We start from the raw sequence: 19839 nt of genomic DNA, 5'->3' as shown, positions 1-19839 counted from the left end.
ATTGACCTTTGATTGACTTTGATTCTGAAATAGCTGGGATTGATGACCTTGCTCTCGATATTGTAGCCACTGCATGCCAGTGTGACAAGTCTGTTCATCTGAATGATAATTTGACAGAAATTGCTTCTTATTATGTGTTTGTTTTTCTTCATATGTCAGCATCTACTATTATTTTTCTTCAATTGCTTCTAAATTTCAAAATGTTCAGAAGCTACCCGCTCTTGCATAACTTTGACCCTTATTTGTACTGTGTCTGTTAAAAACAAGATTTTTGGTGTGTGACTAAACAGTGATAAAGGTAACTTTTCATAGTAAATGTCAACATGAAATAACTTCGGCTCTGCAATTTGGATGTGTCTGAAACTCAGTCTATTTATTATCAGATTGAGTGCTAACAGTCTTTGATGAAAAATTGTTGAAAAGCATTAAAGCCTTCTTCCTTCAGGCTTTGTTCAAATAAAATTGCCACTCATGTCATACGACTACAGGAATAGCTACTTTGTAGTTACTGGTAAATATAAACCCCTGCTCACTTTTCTCAAGCAAGGCATTGCTTTGGGCCGGGTTGTCATCTCAAACACTCTATCAGAGATTCATAGCAACCACACTGGTTATTAAGCAGCAATATATGTGATTAATTTAAGCAGGTTTTATACAGATGTCCAGGAGTCAGTGTAGGAGGCCCTCCTATTTGTCTGGTCACCTCCATAGAGAGCTTTCATAGAGCTGTTCATCTTTGGAATGACTTCTCTAATGTGAAAGGATTAGAAATTGCTGCATTTTTTCTTCCTCCTAGCAAGCCATTTGGAAACTATTGCAGATCTGTATTAACTTCTGGGCTGCCCTCTATCCATTTGTTCAGTTCTTTTTTAAGGAGGCTTTTTAAAGCAACTGCCTGGGGACTGAGAGATGTCCTGCTAGCTCTGTCCTTCTACCAAAGCCATGCTGACTGGGTATTCAGGCTACACACAGAAATACCATTGCATTTTTGTGATTTTTAGAAGGGTATGGAGATAGTGATGTCATATAAACCATAGCGTTTCTGAAAGGGAGAAAAATACAATATATTGCCAAGGTTTCTAAAAAAAGCTGGTCTTCTAGATTCTTTGGATTCATAGTTTGAGGTAATTCATCCAGTGAGATTTTAAACATCACCAACGCACGATTTATATTTCAAAATTATAGTAGTACTTGAGGTATAGCTGTAGTTTATTTATTCATTGCTTAGATGAGCTGCTGTTACTACAGCAAAATTCTGGCTTTCAAGCAACTTTTCTGCATTTACACTACATTGTTAAGCCCCTTTGTGTTGAGAGACTGCAATTTGTAGGATACCTCAAGTCTTTGTACTTCCCACAGAATACAATGTAGTAGAAAAAAGTATTTCTGGTGCAGCTCGCAATTTTGAAGTCTCAAATGCTTTCAGAATAGTAATTTCAGTAATTCAGTAATTTCAGTTACTTCTTTCAGTTTAGCCCTGAAAGACGTTGCTTAGGTAGCTGGGATAAGTGCGCAAATTGGCTGAAGAATGTCTAAGATAGGGCCTAAGTTCTGTGTTATAGTTCTCTGGAGACACATGGCAAACACAAAAAGATAAAGGAGATTTCAGCAGCTCTAATTTCAAAGATAATTCTCACGAATATCTCTAGATAAACTACAAACACGTAACAAGGGTGCAAAACCATTTAAGGGAAAAGACTGACAGGATTGCCTTTATGGATTTGACAGGGTTCTGAAACTCTGAGCTCTATACTTCTGACCAGTTTTGTGCTGCAAATAAATATTGTAGGACTAAGATTGGCTTAGTAGCACTTGGTTGAAATTGTTTTTTTACTTAGCTTCATTTGACATGTGTTATAAAAAAATTGTCTCCGTATGTTGAAAGTACCTGAGTGACTACCTACAGCATGATACCTTGCTTCAGGATGTAGCCAGGCTTATGTATCTTTTCTGTTGTACAGGTTGCGAACACAAAGAAGGAGACTGTTTTCAAGTGGTATAAGGATGGTTCGGGTTTTGACGTTGATGAGGTGCCTGATCTGCAAAAGGAAGAATGTCACCTCAGCATTCCAAGGGTACAGTATCACCTACTGATTAAAAATGACAGCTTCTGCTTGACATACTATAGATTTACCAGGCAGAGCACTAAACCAGCTATCGTGATTTCTGTGAACCATTTTAAGAAAAGGCATATTTTCTACCCTTCAATTAGCTGACGAGTAACTAATGCTAGTACAAGAGTATCTATTTTTGTTATCAGCTCCGACAGTTCACGCCTAAGTTGTTTCAGTGTCCTTAGGTGAACTCTATCTCGTTCTTTCTTATTGCTCCTTACATTTTCAATTTGTTCAAGCACTTTTTTTCTGACAGCATCTCAGTTTTGTTGCCTAAAATGAATAGCTTTGAGGTATATGGCTTCTTAAGATTTTTCTTTATGTAAACAGGATAACCCAGCTTGTGTCTCAAGCCTTAGCTTGCAGAGTTACTATCTTCATCAAGTGCCCAAACCTCCCCAAATCAAGATTTTCTGCTTTCATCAGAAATATGCACTGCATTTAACTGAGTTTTTTATTTTATTTATTGGCTTTGTATTCTTCTCATTTGCTTCCTTCATTTCACTTGCAAGAGGATACTGGCTTTCCAGTGGCTTAATTTTTCTTGAGTAGACTTCTTGGGGAGAGGGTGATTTCTGTTTGTCTTGAATTGCTCTTGTTACTTGTCATTCAATTATATGATGCTTTTACTATTCTTTACTTGCTTGTGGACTTGTATAAATCTAAGATTCAAATAAATAACCTCCAATCTATATATAATTATTTATGTATTTTCCTTTAGGTTTTAAAATAAATGAAAATAAAACCACCCAAACCAAAAACCCCTACTATATTTAATGCAGTATTACAGTGTTAGATTTTAGAATATAAGATCTCTAAGGATAATTAATTAATTATTTACTTAGCATACATGTAATTTGACTACAGCTACTGCTTAAATGAAATCCACTGAGTTGATATTTGGACAGCTAAAGGATTTAGATCAGTTGTTATGGTTTACATAGATTGATTCAAAAAAGTAATAGTTTCAGTTTAAGAAAAATTGCATTTCCAAATTTTGTATGGTTTGAAGTTATCCTCTGTTACATCTTATTACTCTGGTTGTAATTTCTACTGACCAGGATCAATCTTGTTTATCTTTTTGGAAGAAGAGAAAAGCCAAGGTTTCTCAAGGCAATTGAACTGAAATCAGAAGATGTTTTAGGCTTAAGCACTAACTACAGCTCCATAAAAAACCATGTACAAGCCATTGACAATTTCTGTCACATCTCTGGTGAAATTATTTAACCAGAATGTGATACAATATGTGCTGCTTGATTTAGAAGATCATGCAGGGGTTGAGCAAATGTTGTACTGATTGCAAGTTTGTCACTAAACATCTTGTGTTTTCCTTGTAGCTGTCTCGTAAAGATGAAGGAGTTTATAAGGCAACACTATCAGATGATAGAGGTCATGATGTATCTACTCTTGAATTATCAGGAAAAGGTAACATTCAGTTTACTGTAGGGAAATAATGATCTCCACACGTTCCCAAGAGGTGTCAAAGATCTATCCTTGCAAATGACAAGTTAGCAAACAATTTTGGGGTCCTTTGTATTTCAATTCTATTCTTATGTTAGAGGCCTGAACTGCAGATCACCAGTTTAGGAGGGGTAACACTGGACATTGTAATGATTAATCTCTAGCACTCTGATAGGTAAGAATTGAAGTAAGTTTCTGATCAGACAGACATCCCCTTTTATGTGAGATCTTTTATAGAGAGCTCTCTCTCCTTCAAATTTGTTAACCTTTAATGTCTGCAAAAAACCCTAAAGCGCCCCGATGTTTGAAGTGCTGAAAATGTTGAGGTGGGACTCTTGGTGGGCACTGAGTCACAAATCCAAAACAAAGCAGCATACAAGCTGCTGTGAAGAAAATTATCTCTATCTCAGTCAGAACCAGTACAATCTCCACCCCTTCTTGCGTAGCACTTGTGTCATGGTCAGGTCCCACACAGTCCAATACATCCTCATTAACACAGACATCATGCCTTTAGAATATGGATTTTCAAGTAAGGGGTATCCTGATGCCTGAAATGCACAAAAGGTACTGTAGTTCTCCATCTTACGGTCAGGGGTCCTTCCAGAGACTGTACTTCAGGTATGGCAACACTGTGCTGTGCTGGAATTGTAGACAGTGAAATGCCTATTTTGAGAATACACAGTGTGTGGTTCTGTGGGTCCAGAAGGCTTTGGAAATGTCAACCAACAAAAACACAAGAACTACAGTGTTAAACCAAATGGTCTCCTAAATGGTGGATTTAGCCTTGAAACATAAACAGAGAAGTTTATCATGAACGGGGCCCTGGGAGACTGCATATTGAATGGGGCAGGCTAGTTTGAGCTCAGTGTTCATTGGCATTCAAATGAAGATAAATGCAGATAAGGATAAGAGAATCTAGTCTAAAATGCAGCTATGATAGGCATTTAAATAACATCTCATATGTTATCAGATATAGTGAGCTACCATAATTTTGCTTATATTTAAATTTGTCCAGTAAAAAACCTCTTTGTTTACTTCGCAGTCTATAGCCAAGACTGGTCTATTGCCAGCATAAATGAATTTTACTCAACTTTGGTAGAGAGAGCTTCCCTGGGCTTCTCTACTTCGGTCCCACCAACAAGGACAAAGTGAACATGGCTGTATCATCACTTGGAAATCTCTCAGGCATTTTTCCTCTGCATGAACTCTGTCCACTATTCTTTCAGAAAAACATCTAATTCAGACAGTATACATAATATAATCCCACGTCCCCAGACATCTGTAATGTAATGTATATAAAGTATGTAATTCATGTCTTCTTGTCAGCATGCCAGTAGAAGCATACTGGAGTTTGCAGAGGGTTACGGGATAGAATCAAGATTTATTTTGGCAGAGACAAAAAAACGTGCAGATACAGATCATAATAGACCAAATATGCAAATAGTATTTTCTGAACTTCACGCATTTCATTGTCTTCCCTATTCATAAAAATTCTTCAGCCTTCCATATGCATTCTTCAGTCTTGAATATGCATTCTTCAGACTATGGTACTTGTTTCTTTCTCTCTCTTTCCATCTTACACAATGACACTGAATAGGCTCCTTCTGCTATGAAAGAGTTCCCTGCTCTTCTGCCTTTGTCCCCAGGGTTCTCTGCTTCTGCAAACCCATCAGCTTTGTGGCATTTCAAAAGCCTGATACGATACCTGGTTTCTTTCACTTGCTGTTGAAGGGGTTTACATTTGTCAAATGCCATCCTACAGGGAACAGGTGAAAACTGTTTTCACGTAGAATGTGATAATTTTTCTTTTCCCTGCACTCTCCTTTGAACATGAACTATCCAGATTTAATGACCTTTTATTACTTCTGGCCTGAGGGATACAAAGACAAAGATTTGACAGCAGACAGCTGACTCCACACACCGTGGAGATACTCAGTGACACAGCACAGAATTCGTATGCTGTACACAGTCTCCAATTTGCCCTGTACACCTGTTACAATTTTAATGGTTTTCTTTGCCTAAGGATGTGAAGCTTTCCCATATCGCTTTAATTAAACTGAACATAGCAAAGCTACATTCAGATTAAATTTTGATGGTACCTTTTCCTTTTTTGTTTTTTTTTTTCTTTTTCTCTTCAGTGTATGCTGATATAATGCTGGCATTGAGCGGAGTCAGTGGTAAGTAAATACTGTGTTGGATTTCATGTAGGTTTTTTTTATGTTAAAGTCATCTGAGCCTGAGGCAGACAATTTTTATTGTAAGAGGGAAATCTCTGAGAGTCATGATGCTTATAGTATTATGGACACATTATTAAGTTTCTGAATAGACAGCTGACCTTGCTAATTGATACTATTAAACGTGAACAAAGTATTATTCCACCTGGCTTGTTTGGTTTAGATACTGTGACAAGGTTGTAGCAAGCATTTTCTTTCTACTTCCCGTTAGTAAGAGAGCCTTAATAACAGAGAGAACAAGACTTTGATCCTGCTCCCTTTAAGAACTTAGGACACATTCCACTGAAAGAACAGGGGTAGCACAAGAATAAAATTTTTGTGCAATTAGAATCATGACACTACTGTTCCATGGCATGACTACCTTATTATTTCACGATGGATCTTGCTAGTCATAATGCTTGTATATGACAATAAAACCATAAACTCATGCTAAACTTTCACCTGATACAAATCAACAAATCTTTGAAAGGCATGAACCATTGTCTCTTTGTGGTAGTTGAGAATTGTGGCCCAGATCTTGAATTTTTTTTGTCCTGACAGTACAAGTAGTCGATGTGGTTGTTCACTGTTCATTCCACTATCCAGTGTGATCTACATGTATTCTATCTTATATAGGTAAGTCAGCCTCTCCACTGAAGATCCTTTGCACTGAGGAAGGAATAAGGCTCCAGTGTTTCTTGAAGTACTATAATGAAGAAATGAAAGTCAACTGGTCTCATAGGTAGATGACAATATTTTTTCAGTATGGTGCCTATGTTTAATTTTTTTTGAGGAAGAATTCCATCTTGATGATTTACTATTCACTCTTCTGTGACATTCATTCAGTAACTGGACCGCATTAATGAATTTCTCTTTCCAGAACTTCATATTCTCTTTTCACATAGATAGTAGGTACAGTAAAAGAAATTTTAACAGACTTGTCCAACATCTATCAGGAGGGCTGTGACAGCCAGGAAAAAAGAATCTACAGTATTTCAGCCTCTTATTGAACACAAGACTGTTTGTCTTCCGTTATCTACTTGGTTCAAAGACAGCAAAACATCCAACCATAATTTTCTATTCAGGGCTGCCATTTCTTTAAATGGATGAAATTCTCCTCCGGTACTAGGTGAACACCAAGGATCTGCTCTCACAGTGTAATAAAAGCCTGTATTAAGAAAGGGGTTTTTTTTCCCAAACTCAAACTGTCTTAAGTAACCCAAAGTATTTTGATTCTGTTCCTCTTCTTTTAAAGATATTCAATGGGGCACAGAATACTGTGAGAATAGCCCCCAGAGCCGAGAACATGACCAGAAATGAGCTTTCCAGTTCTCAGTAGTTTTCCACCTTCACATCACATTAATCATTGACTGTGGAGGCACTCTTTATTCACCTGTGTATTTACAGTTAAATGTGTGCTCAAATGCTTTGTTATGTCAGACCTTGATTTGTATGAAACCGGAGGTAGGATTTGGAAGGATTTTGAAACTCTTCAAGTGGTTTCAACTTTCCCATTCCTTGATGGCCTACAAAGATGACACATAGTGGACTACTCAGACTTGGACAGGAAGAGGTTGTTTTATCAGCATGTTGTCCTAGTTTTGCAATGTTGTCCAGCTCTTGACTTCTGCAGAGACAGGAACACAAGAGAAGTGTCAGTGGTCATCAGGTTCAGGGAGCTCGAGCAGGCTTCTGCAAGGGTGTACAGCTGTACTCATATTCAAGCTTTGGATTCAGTAAGTTCTGCTCCTTCTTTCAATAAATGTGATATTAATAAGATGGAAAGAAAAAAAAAAAACATGTTTTGCCTCTGTCTTTTACCATATCTGCTTGAGTTTTAAATGTGACTTGGTCCATTCCATCATCCGGTTCACAGAAATATAAAACTAGAGAATGCTATGTGGCTAATATGGAAATATCAGCGTGCATATTTATATTTACATACAGACATCTGCCCCTCTCTTAATATTTCAGATTTTGTAATGTCTTACACATCAATTATCTTGAAGATCATTGAACACAGATTTTGAACAAATAAAATTTCAGTTCTTCCATGAATACAATGATTAGAAGCCAGAGTTGTTAAAGCTAAAACAAAGACTAAAACAAAAAAAACCGGACCAGCCAGCCTTCTCCAGCCTCCCCAAACCTCTGGGCTCTTTTATATGAGTTCTAGAAAATTTTTTCCTGGAAAAAATGAAAGGCTAGACAATCCATATTTTTTTACTGTTGTCTGCACATCATGAAACATGCCACGCAAATTTCTAGCTAGCTTTGAATTATCCACTATGCTGCTTAGCAGGGAGCATAATACAAGTCTTGAAGCCAGCATGCGTCATCCACTCATGGCACAGTGGGGAATATTATATGTAGTATTTTCTAATATATAGTGGTTTCTATCCATGTATCTGATTTGATATGCTGAACTCACTGTAGTCATCTTACAGAAAGGGAAATAGTAAAAATTCCTTTCCCTATCAAACTCTAGCTATGAAGAAAAATCAGCCCTGTCTGGGCAAGTAAATTAGCTGATCAAAGAGAAGCTAATGCTGACTTAATCTATTAAAAATTCCAGTTAAAGATGTTTGGGGAGGAAGAATGAAAATAAAGATTTCTTCAGTTAATGAGTGAAAGAGGAAACTTCTCTGCAAACCATAGAAAGCGGTCTGGTTTGCATGCTCTCCATAAATAGCTTCTGTTTCCACTCTTCAGGACAGATTACTGACCAGAAGAACCACAGATCTGCATCAGTAGGGCATTTGTTATATTCTTAGCTTAGGAAGTGATGATAAGCGAATGTTATGGTACTGCTTTTTAAAGACCTGTTTATTAAGTGTCTGCAATTACAAAATTCTTGTCTTGTTCTTGAAAAAAAGGTGTATTTTGACTTAATGCAAGAATAATTAATTCTACGCAATTCTTTTACTATTTTCTTAAACAATTTTTTAAGTTAATGAAAGGTAAAGATTTTTTTCCTCATCAGAAAAGGTTACTTGCCTCTAGTTTACTATTCTGATGTATTTTACAGTAGGCTACATGAAATTTACAGAACTTTAAAGTCATGCACATTTTTCACATACAGGCATATATATACATAGAAGGATAAACAAAGATGATTGTGTATGTGGACAGAAGGAGAATGAGAAGAGGGTGAACAAATTAATCTTTGGAATGGTAGCTCAAGCTAATGGTTCCTATGTGTTTCATACCCCACTAACAAGAAAAGTATCTCCTGGGAAATCGCTCCCATTAGTTGCAATAGTTGTCTGTAGTTTAGGAATAGTATGTTATCCTATGAAACTTTTTATAGATGATCTCCTATAGAGAATATACATGAAAAGTATGTTCAAACTCATCTCTACTCATTTTTTTCCAGGGAATCTAAGATTTCTTCTGGTGAAAAGATGAAGATTGGAGGTGGAGAGGATGTTGCCTGGCTGCAGATATGTGAACCCACTGAAAAGGATAAGGGAAACTACACCTTTGAAATTTTTGGCGACAAGGAATCCTACAAACGCACACTTGATCTGTCTGGGCAAGGTAGATTTATAAGACCATACTTCTATGGTGACTTTTCATGGATTAAACAGTATTAACTGGCAATAATCAGAGGAATGACAGTAAAACTAGAAAGCCTTTGCTCAGAACCAGTTATAGTTTGGTTGCATGACTGTTATGATCTTTTTGGTCTTGTATCTGTTTTCACCACCACTGGCATTTGGTTTCAGAAGTCTGGTTTCCCATTTTGCTACTGTGTAACCATGTAGGGGTTTTAAAAGAGCTTTAACATGGGTTTGTGTTTAAATATTTATACTGAGCCCCAAGTGCAAGTTATGTTCGTGGACAATACCTCTCTCAACTGTTTTATTACAGCTTTTGATGATGCATATGCAGAATTCCAGCGACTCAAGTAAGTGCTATATCTTTTGAATTTTATTTCTATGACAACAGTGTCTTAACTGAGAAAAAGTTTTTTAGTACTAATTTCATTCATAACATTATATATTTCTCTTCCTCTCTTCCTCAACAATTTTAGGGCGGCTGCTTTTGCTGAAAAGAGTAAGTTTATTTTACATGTTGTCAGAGTTGTTCTACTATGTAGTCTAGTGTTCTCTTTAAGTCGTCTATCATTATATGTTAGCATAGCTTTCAGAGTTCTGTGGCTGCAGAAATCTCCTGTTAGCAGATAATACTGCAATAATAATAGTAATTTGTACATTTATTTGTTTTTAATTCTAATGGAAACCCACTAAAAGTTTTACGTATTTTGCAAGCCTCCACTGTATCTGCTTGCGTGTGTAGATGTTTTGTGAGGTGTGAGCTTCTGGGTGTCATACAAAGAGGTATTGACTCTGAAAACTACTGATGATACTGAATATTGACATCTACCTATTAAGTAATAAATTACCTGCTAATGATTGTTGGGCAGACAGTGGGGAAGCTTGTTACTGTTAGGGGCTGTAGGAATTCTGGTACTTTGTTATCAATTCCTCAGATGCTTGTGCCCACAGAGGGAGTGGCAGAACAAATTTATTTGAGAAAAAATGCTAAAAGCATCCTCCTTGCTTTGCTCTGTGTCCAAAGCACTAACTGTCAAGCTCAGCAGTAGCTTCAAGATTTTTATGCGTATCAGTTCAGAATACTATAGTACAATCTCTGATAAAAAACCTGAGGGGACCATAAAATACATTGAAAAAGGAATAATCCAAAATGTCACAAAAATTGTATTCTTTTACTTTTAATTAACCAGGGACTACAGCTTTTTAAAGATAAGTTCAAACAAAAGTTTTGACTAATATGACACCAAATTATAAAATCATAAAGAAATGAGTAATTTTGAGGTCTAAACTTCACATGGTCCATATATTTTTCTTTTACTCCTAGATCGTGGTAAAGTCATTGGTGGTTTGCCTGATGTCGTTACTATAATGGATGGAAAGGTAAGGACAGTTTTGTCAAAGAGTCATGCTGGCTGCTGAGAGGTTTGTGTTGATGGCAAAAGAGGAGAGGATGCAGATGATTTAATAGAAGCTGAAAGCAGAAGGAGGATAATTTAATCCACTTGATGGTAGTCATTTGGTTGAGACATATGCAAAGTCTCAGTGAGCATGGGTACCGTAAGCTAACTATATAGTCAGAGGAGGCACAGCCTGATTTGGATCTCAGGCAAGCAAGGTCAGCCTCAAGAGGAGCTGGTCATATGCTGATTATGTAGAGGCTCTGAGTTAACTGCTTGCTCGAATCTGGACTGGCTTTCAGCTCTGTGTACTGAGCACAGCAGTTCAAAGGGACAGTCCAGTCCTGCCCCGTAGAAGAAACTGAGGAGACAGGAGGAAGCAGCCACTCTCTGAGAGCCAGTATAACAGACACAAAAATTAGGTCCCGTTCTCCAGCATGCCAGACATAGACTGTAGAAATATAGGGAGGGTAAAGAACCTACCTGAGCCAAGGGGCTAAACTCTCCCCACTTCCTATATATTGGCAGATAGCCCCATTACAATATATAATTATGGGAGATTGAAGGCCAGTGAATACACATATTATCTGACATCAGTAATAACTAATCACCCAGATACAAAGTCAAAATTGGTAAATCTTTGCAAAGTCCCTTCCTAGGTCGGCTTGACTGGTGGACATGAAATTTCATGATGTGTCCCTCACTGGGGTTTTTGTTTTGGTGAAATGGGTTCTCATGCAACCTCAGCCCACACTCTCTGGATACTCAGAGAGAAGAAGAAGCTTAGTAGTCTGAGCTGTTGTTAGCCCTTACAGGTGTGAGGAAGTGCTGGAACTCAGTCTCTCCATTCTGGGGGTGAGTTCAAGACTCCAGACACCCAAGTCTTCAGTCCAGGAAAGACAAATTCTTTTCGTCCTTCCCACACAGACAACAAGTTCTTGTCTCTTTCTCGTAAAGCAAATCTTCTGTTGAGTGCCCTGTCCTTCTCTATGGGGAGAAACTAGGTCTGGGAAGAAGAATTACTGAAAGAGAACAGAGTGAGAAAAACCAAAAGAAATCTACAGCATTATGCATGGTGCAGAGGAGGTACTTGGAAACTATTATCCAGCACTTCTCACAGCACAAGAACTAGGAAGTGCCTAATTACATGGCCATCACAGGCTTTAAAGTGTAAAAGGAAGCATTTTTTCAAGTGGTTGGTAATTAATTTGTGCCTTAGTACCTTAAGCGAAAGTAGATTTGGGTCCAAAAAAGAAAATAGGCAATATAATGAAAGGAAGTCCAGCAGGGGCTATTAAATACAATGTTCTCAATACAATTTGTGCTTATAACCAGTTCAAAAGCCACCAAATTGTGGAAATCAGGAAGGTATACTGGGAACAGGATCACTGTATTCAGCCTCTGTATTTTTATACACTTTTTTAAGCAGCTGCTTTTGACCTCTAAAAGAGCTAGATGGACTTTCATTCAGACTGACTATAGCAGATCAGCTCATGAGTCAATGTGACTCTTACCATCTGCTGGCTATCAAAAGCATGTTGATCAGGCTGTTTACGTCTCTTGTATGGAGTGCATCTTCGGAGACTACAGCTGTGTTGGTTATCGCTTTCTTATCACTGGAGTAAGAGGTTGCATAGAACTCTTCTAACTTTCTGTGTACTTGACCATTTTCTGGATATCCAGGAGCAGTCTCCCTAGAGAGATGAGGGAACTCGTGGTCCTTGCAGTGGATGCTGAAACCTGCTCAACTCTGGACCAGACAGAGATGATTTTCCTCTTGGCCCATTCCTTCCTTTGTCTCTAATGGGTGTTCACAAGAGGTGTCTTGTTGTGGTAGACAGAGGTAACTCACAGCAAGAAAGATAGTCTTTTAGGAGGTTACGTGTAAGCCACTCTAAGACCAACAACTTTAAACAGTCTAACTATAAGGAAACAGCTGCGTGAAGTCACCCCTGATTGCATACACAGACTAGCTGCAGTTTCCTCATGCAATCATGCCCTGAAAACTACAGCCTCAAATTAAGAAAATCCTACATTGTGCAGGTCCAGAAGGAAAAGGCTTCCAAGGAGATCTATTTGTGTGAGGATTAAATAACTGAATGTGTGAAGAGAAAATCTCTGATTCCTGAAATCAGGCAAAGCAAAATGGATAACAAGGAAGTGAAACTTTAAAATCACCTCTAAATTAAATATGAACATGCACCATGCAAGAGTTGTGCAAGTACGAATTTGAGAAGTAACAGTACAAAAAGAAAAAAAAAAGAGCGCATAGTTTTCCTCATGCAATGGAATGGTATAACTATACAGATATATGGGCACAAGACAAAGATTTACTAGTGCTTCTTAAGAGATTATAAATTATTTTTGGTCACATCTTTAATTTAATTTAATAAATGAGAACAGGCCCAAATAGTCTAAAATGACTGTGGAATATATCTGTTCTCTCGTAAGTTTTTAATATTAACTCATTAAGACTTGATTAATTATTATGAATTATTTATTTATTAACTCCTCTTAAATGAGGTCACTTTCGAGGGCAGTAGGCATGCAGTGTTGCCTGAGTTACAGAAAGGAAGGTAAGATTTAAACTCATGTCGTTAGACATTAGTTTAATTTCCCAAGATTCGATTTTCGTGTCTGCATCATCACCTCTAAATATTTTATAGTAAGACTAGTTCCTATAGACTATTAGTTAACTTTACAACCTACACGATACCGCTTCTTTAAGAGTACTCGCACACTTCAGTTGTCACTAAGTTGTATCCAGAGTATGTAAATCTTTCTTCATTCCCCTCTGTCTTTGGAGGCATGTAATATGCAAGACTGCTTCTGTTTGTGAACATATGGCACTTTTGATCACTTAAAATTTCTTCCTGGTTTATTTTTTCTCTGAGTTATATCACGCCTATTCAGTCATCACCACTCAAGAACAATATTGCACAAAAAACACGCACCTGTGCATGCAGACAGACCTTCTCTGCTCACTCTGGGTCAGGATTTAGCAAAACCAGAAGGGAAATATGAAGGAGAGGGAATATAAGAAAACATTCTGGTAACAACTATCAGTTTTGGGTCTTTCATTGTTTTTTTTTTTCCTCTTTCTTTTTTTCCCCTAACACAATGGTGAATATGTGAAATTGTAACGGTGACTTTTAATTATCTATGGCACAATTTTGGATATAGTGAGTTTCAAGAAAACATGGACAAAGTAGGCATTAATCAATGTAACTTCTCAAATGATTCTTTCATTTATTCTATCATCACTGTACCTAAATACATGAAGTTTACATACATGTACATATGATAGTCAAAATGGGGTTCAGAAGTAACTATAAGAAACTTTGGAAGAATGACCAAAAAATATTTTATGGGCTTCTTCAATCTCGGTTTACTCCTTGGAAAATACTCCAACTTCCAGGATGGTCACTAGGTTATTTCGGCTATTGTCTGAATATGCTGTACATGTGTGTAAAAGTTTTACAACATTTATACATTATTTTTTCTTCATGAAATATTTCCATTTTTGTTGTCAACAGTACCTGGAATCAATGTCCAGTGGTTTATGTTATGTACTCTACTTTTAAGTGACTTTTTTTCTTTTAATCATCTCAAGCAATAACCTCAGGAGGCCTTGGTCAGAATAGATTTGCTCATTTGTCCTCCCTGCTGTATACAGGGAAACTTCAAGGATGTTTTTAAACCTATCTTTGCCTGAACCGCATGCCAGACTAATGGGTTATCAGGAGTCTCCTGCGGGCAGGACTGCAACGACAGTCCAACATACCATCTTCAGACACTATTACCCTGAGGCTATTACTGTATCACAGTCACTGGTAAAATTGTGGAAAGACTTAATCAAACAAAAAAAAACTATTGGGACCTCTACTTTTCAGTCCTTGAGAACGATACCTGTCTTACTTTAATTAACTAGGAATAAAAAGTGCCTGAAAGCAATACTAAGAATATTCTGATTAAACAAATCTGACTGATCCTCAAAATTGCTTCTTTTTCCATCCTTCAGACACTGAATCTGACCTGTACTGTATTCGGAAATCCTGACCCTGAAGTGGTTTGGTTCAAGAATGACAAGGCCTTTGAACTTAATGATCACTATGCGTTTTCACTGGAACAAGGGAAATATGCCAGTTTAACAATCAAGGGAGTGACCTCAGAAGACTCAGGCAAATATAGCATCCACGTCAAGAACAAGTATGGTGGGGAAACAGTGGATGTCACTGTAAGTGTTTATAGACATGGTGAAAAAATGCCTGAAATTAAGCCTGGCCATCTTGCTAAACCCAGGCCAATACCACCATCAGAAGAAGTCCTCAAACCTTAGGGCAAGGCAAAATCCAATATGTGAAGCTTGACACTGCATTTGACAAACAGAATAGAATACATGAGCTGTAGTTGAGGTATTCCCACAGCTAACTAACTAGTAACTTCCTAAGGGAAACTGAGCTTCTAGAATTTTGCTTTAGTGAGGTAGCTGTGCTAAGGTGCTGTACACATCTGCAATAATCTCATTTGAATACATGTAATAGGGTGGGACTTGCAAATAGCAAAAAGCCAAATGCCTGCCGGAGGTGCCCATTTGCAATGGCAAGTTGCAAAAACCAACAGCCCTCTGAGAAGGAAAGTCCCATCAGTAAAGGTAGTGAACTGCAGTTACAAACCTATTCAGAGTTGGTTCCTTCTTTGTTACACACATAGTCCATTTGGCTTTGAAGCCCCTGATCCTGCAAGTCTAGTGGATAGTCTCTCTTTAGTAGTGATGCTGTTGTTTTATCGTGTGACTTTAACTTTAGTAGACTTTTACAAATGTTCACTGATTACTCATTGAGGCATAGGTTACATGGTTGTACTTTGTTTTTCTTGCTTTGTGCTAATAAAACTTTAAAAGTCACCTTTGCTACTTGCTGCTCCAAATCACACCTAACTAGTTCTGTTTACTCTCTTCCATTGTTTAATTACCGCTTATTGTACACTTTCACAGCTGGTAGCATGCAGACTATTGACTTTCAATAAAGAATGCAAATTATGGTTAATCACAGTCACTGGGTGGCACTTATGACATTAATTTTACTCTTTACAATACAGGTCAAGATGCAAGCTTAAACTGGTACCAAAAGACACATATACAATTCAATCACGTAAGATAATTATGTCTTTGATTTTCCATGATCCAAAATGAACAACAGAACTCTGCCATGAGTGAAGTGATGTTCTCCTAGGCAAAGATTTCAATATATACTTATAATGAAACATAGGTGTTTCAATAATGAATGCAGAATGGGCTTCAGAGAGATTACTCGCATATCTGTCATACAATACATGAATGAATATTTGCAGTGCTGTTTATTTCAGATCAGGTTCCCTTTTCAAAAAAGGCCATTTATCTGCCTAGATGAGCCTTTGTAATTTGCTAACCAGCTTTCAGCAAAGAGCTCTGCTGATGGTAAGGAACACTGGTGATACAAACATCTCGGAAGCAGCCCTCCTCTCTTGTGAATTCTCCTAGTCTCTAGGAGAAACATGAGGAAAAGGGAGCATTGTGGGAGACAAGGGAGCTTGGATGAGAGGTGGCCTGTTGAAACAACACTCTGTAAAATCTTCACTATTTAAACTGGATTAAAGTGTTTGGCATAAATATTGGGACAGTAACTTGTGTTTGGGGTCATGGCTGAAAGCCAGTGCTGAGTCTCTGACAGCCCCTGAGCTTAAGTGTGGAAAATATGCAAATGATTGTTCTGGCTCCCCCTGCCCTCCCCGTTCCGCCACCAGACAAGCTGAAAAAACAGGAAAATGGACAATTTCAGAGCAAATTTAATCTCAGGGCTTTTTTGCATTTTTTTCTCATAGAAGTGACATAGACCTTCCATTGTTTTGTCTGGCAAACAAATACTTCACTTGATTCAAAAAATGTTTTATTTTTGAGACAGATGAAAAGCAGAGAAAATGAGAAGCCAATTTACAAGCTGTCAGATACGGTAGCTTGGAGCACTCATCTGGGAGACAGGAGAGCAGCATTCTCCTTCCCCCTCCTCTCCATCCGTGGGGATTTGAACCTGTATCTCTGACTACCAAAGGCAGTGTACTAATGCTCAGCCTTCCCTGTATTTGGAAGGGCTGCTTCTATTTTATCCTTTTTTCCTTTTTCTGACTATGTAAACAGACACTGAAAAAGAGACTACACCTAGGTATTCTGCTTCTCACATCAGCATGTTAAATGCTAGATTTGAGAGGTTTTCTCCCTTTCTTGTACTTTATCTTAATTTTCAGTACTGAAGGAGGGATTGAGGGTGTGATTTAAGAACCTGATGGTTTGAACAGATAATGATGAGGATGGATTCTCTGTAGTTTCAAATTCCTCAAGTAAGAGAGACTACAAGCCTCCTTTGCAAGTCATTGATATCTGAGAGCAATCATGACAAAAACAACAGACCAGCACTGGAAAGGAAATAGTCTGTAATAACACTATATTAAAACATACTTTCATTATAAATAAACAGCTTTTTGAAAGAGTTGTGTACTTAGAGCCAATGAACAGTGAGTTCATATTTAAGTACTGCATTAAACAGCCAGGAATTACATTCGACAGTGATGAAAAATTCTTCTTTTGGGTGAAAATATTCTTCTGGCTACGGAACAGCATTCTGTCTCTGGTTATTGAATGAAAGTATCCAAGAGAGTTAAAGACTCAGAACCATGTTACTGCCATGAGATAGTTTAATTAGGAGATTTTAGGAGACCAAGAAAAGCAAGGATTTATTCTCCAAATATCTATCAAAATAAGCAAATACATTTTTATGTGAATCTGTCATCACAAGAACTTCAGCAAAGCTCTCAGTAAAATAACTCAAATTTTCTTCTTTTCTATTCTAATTTCTTATTAAAGGCCTTTAAGCTTTTAAAATTCTTACTATGCAGGCTCACAAAATATCAGAGCCAGTCTCCGTAGCATACAAAGTGAGTATCAGCAAGAATTTAATATTATTCTTATCTCCTTCTACAGTACACAGGTTAATTTTAGCTGAGACTATCAAATTATTGCATGTTATGGCAGCTTTTCAGAGGCATCCTTGGGCACAGAAGACAAGGTTAGTTTCATCTCAGTTGTACCTTTAGCTGGCCTGCTTAGTTAAGCAAGCTTCACTTATTTCTTTCCAGGCAAACAGAAGTAATTTATTACGACAGTTAATCCTCTGCTGAAGTACAGAAATTATAATTCACAGGAACACTATTTTCAAAAGGCTAAGGACTTCCTATAAACTGTTTCACATTTTTCGGTGTTCCGCGTACCTTTGATTCTTTTGTACATCTTTAGAAATCTTGTTATCAGTGCTAGCAAATGAAACGAATCAACTCTGTTTAAACGGGACTATCTTTTCAGAGTGAACATGCACCTAGTCGCCTCGAGGGACAATACAATTGGATGGATATTAGAGGGACAAATAGGATGCTCTGGTAATCAAGGCAGATGAAATATGTGATGAGGCATATTAGCATCTGCACACACCCTTCACAGACCTCGTGTCTGCATTAGTTTAATTAATAAACATTTTGAAGGGGGAAGAGAAGAAAGTAAGATTTGCTGGAGAAGGTCTGATGCCAAATGAGCCTACCCCCACTAAGGTCAAGGGACGTTGACTTGTTTATACTAGATATGAATCTACTATTTGCTTTTGCAAATCCAGTGAATTACCTATTTCTGTTACCTTTGAGAAGAAATGCTTTTACTAGAATGATTTTTTGTCATGCCGGTGAGTTTTGTGCTGCCTGACTTTCATGTTGCGCATTTCTAGGCTGTGCTAGTGCGAAATGGAGCATAGTCAACCAGTCAGGGGAGGCAGATAAGGTGTCAGCCAGTTGTGTTGATGGGCCAGAGTTGTGGCTGTGTCTGTCATGTTGGCATTCTGCTACAAGGCTGGCAAGGCTGCCTTTTCTCCAAACACCTGCTTCCTTTGGATCAGGTTTGATATGTTACTGTTTGTTTTCTTGGAAACAAGTTCTATGAAAATTCCTCCTAAGGCCAATTTACAGGTGCTTTTTATGAGGAAAATATTTTTTTTTATGACAGTATTTGCCTCTAGTGTAAATCTTTCCCCAGCCCATAAGATTCACTTGCATCCCAGAGCTCAAAAACTTGTGCACACTTCATTAATCTGCTCTTGTATGGAGAAAGAGGTTCAGTGATAATAGCACTCTAAGTGATGTTAATGCATAGACAATTTTTAAAGGAAACTTTTGAAATATAATAAAGCACTATATTTTCTGTTTTTTAGAACTGAGAATAAAACCTCTAGATGGCAGCAGAAGAACAAGATAGAAACAAGCAGATCTTAAAAAATTCTGCCAGCTATAGCATATCCATCATTTTGATGCAAACACATCGCTTAGGGAATGGGAGATTATTAAAAGCATTATACTTACGCCAGTGACAAGGACAGGTCCAGCAAATGACTGTTTCCCGGAAATAGCAGGTGATTTTGCAAGCAATAACGCTGCCTCTTAATCTTTGCATGACACACATTAAGAGGTTAAGCATGCCTTGTAAAATATTGCCAGACTCATGTTGCATCAAGTTTCTCCTTAGGATATGAAAAGCACAGCATATTGACTATATTTACGAAGGGAGATTTTAATTCAAGCTCTAAAGGCAAACCTCTCAGACTTAGCAGCTTCCATAGGTTTTTAAAACACTGTTTCTAATACTGCAAGGCCCACGTCCTACAATTTTTGGTCAGTCTTTACAGAGGGATGACTGCATTTGAAATTAACAGGAGGTCTGGGAGCAAAGAACGCAGGGTCTGGCTCTCAGCACGGTCACTGCAAGATTCAATGATGTTGAGACCTGTAAGAAACTACCAGTAGCCTTCTATATTAATATTTCATTCCTCATTGGAATGTGCAGTAACTCAGTACCAGCTTTGTCCTTGGGTATTAGCTCAAGGTTTATCAGATTGTTATATTTTAAAAATAGCGCACTTGACCTCACATCATTTCCTTTATGAACATTTGAACTTTGTGTGGGTGTATTAAAGGACTGTTAACTTGTAATAAACTGGTCTCATTTTTTAAGTTAATGTAACTT

General features: G+C 37.7%; 1 protein-coding gene across 2 annotated transcripts in view; it reads left to right on the top strand.

The window, feature by feature from the left end:
• Positions 1-15798, top strand: part of MYOM2 (myomesin 2) — a 79495-nt gene extending 63697 nt beyond the window's left edge. For both annotated transcript variants that reach the window (XM_075414714.1, XM_075414713.1), the window contains exons 30-38: positions 1962-2075; positions 3452-3539; positions 5714-5752; positions 6425-6530; positions 9165-9328; positions 9662-9698; positions 9825-9847; positions 10673-10728; positions 14767-15798. In XM_075414714.1, coding sequence (XP_075270829.1) covers positions 1962-2075; positions 3452-3539; positions 5714-5752; positions 6425-6530; positions 9165-9328; positions 9662-9698; positions 9825-9847; positions 10673-10728; positions 14767-15084 — 945 coding nt within the window. In that variant the 3' untranslated portion in view covers positions 15085-15798. The remainder of the gene's footprint in view (positions 1-1961; positions 2076-3451; positions 3540-5713; positions 5753-6424; positions 6531-9164; positions 9329-9661; positions 9699-9824; positions 9848-10672; positions 10729-14766) is intronic.
• Positions 15799-19839: the final 4041 nt, after the last annotated feature.

The sequence above is a fragment of the Opisthocomus hoazin genome, chromosome 2 (assembly GCF_030867145.1).
Source record: "Opisthocomus hoazin isolate bOpiHoa1 chromosome 2, bOpiHoa1.hap1, whole genome shotgun sequence".
NCBI lineage: Eukaryota > Metazoa > Chordata > Aves > Opisthocomiformes > Opisthocomidae > Opisthocomus > Opisthocomus hoazin.
This window is presented reverse-complemented; position numbering and strand designations above follow the sequence as displayed.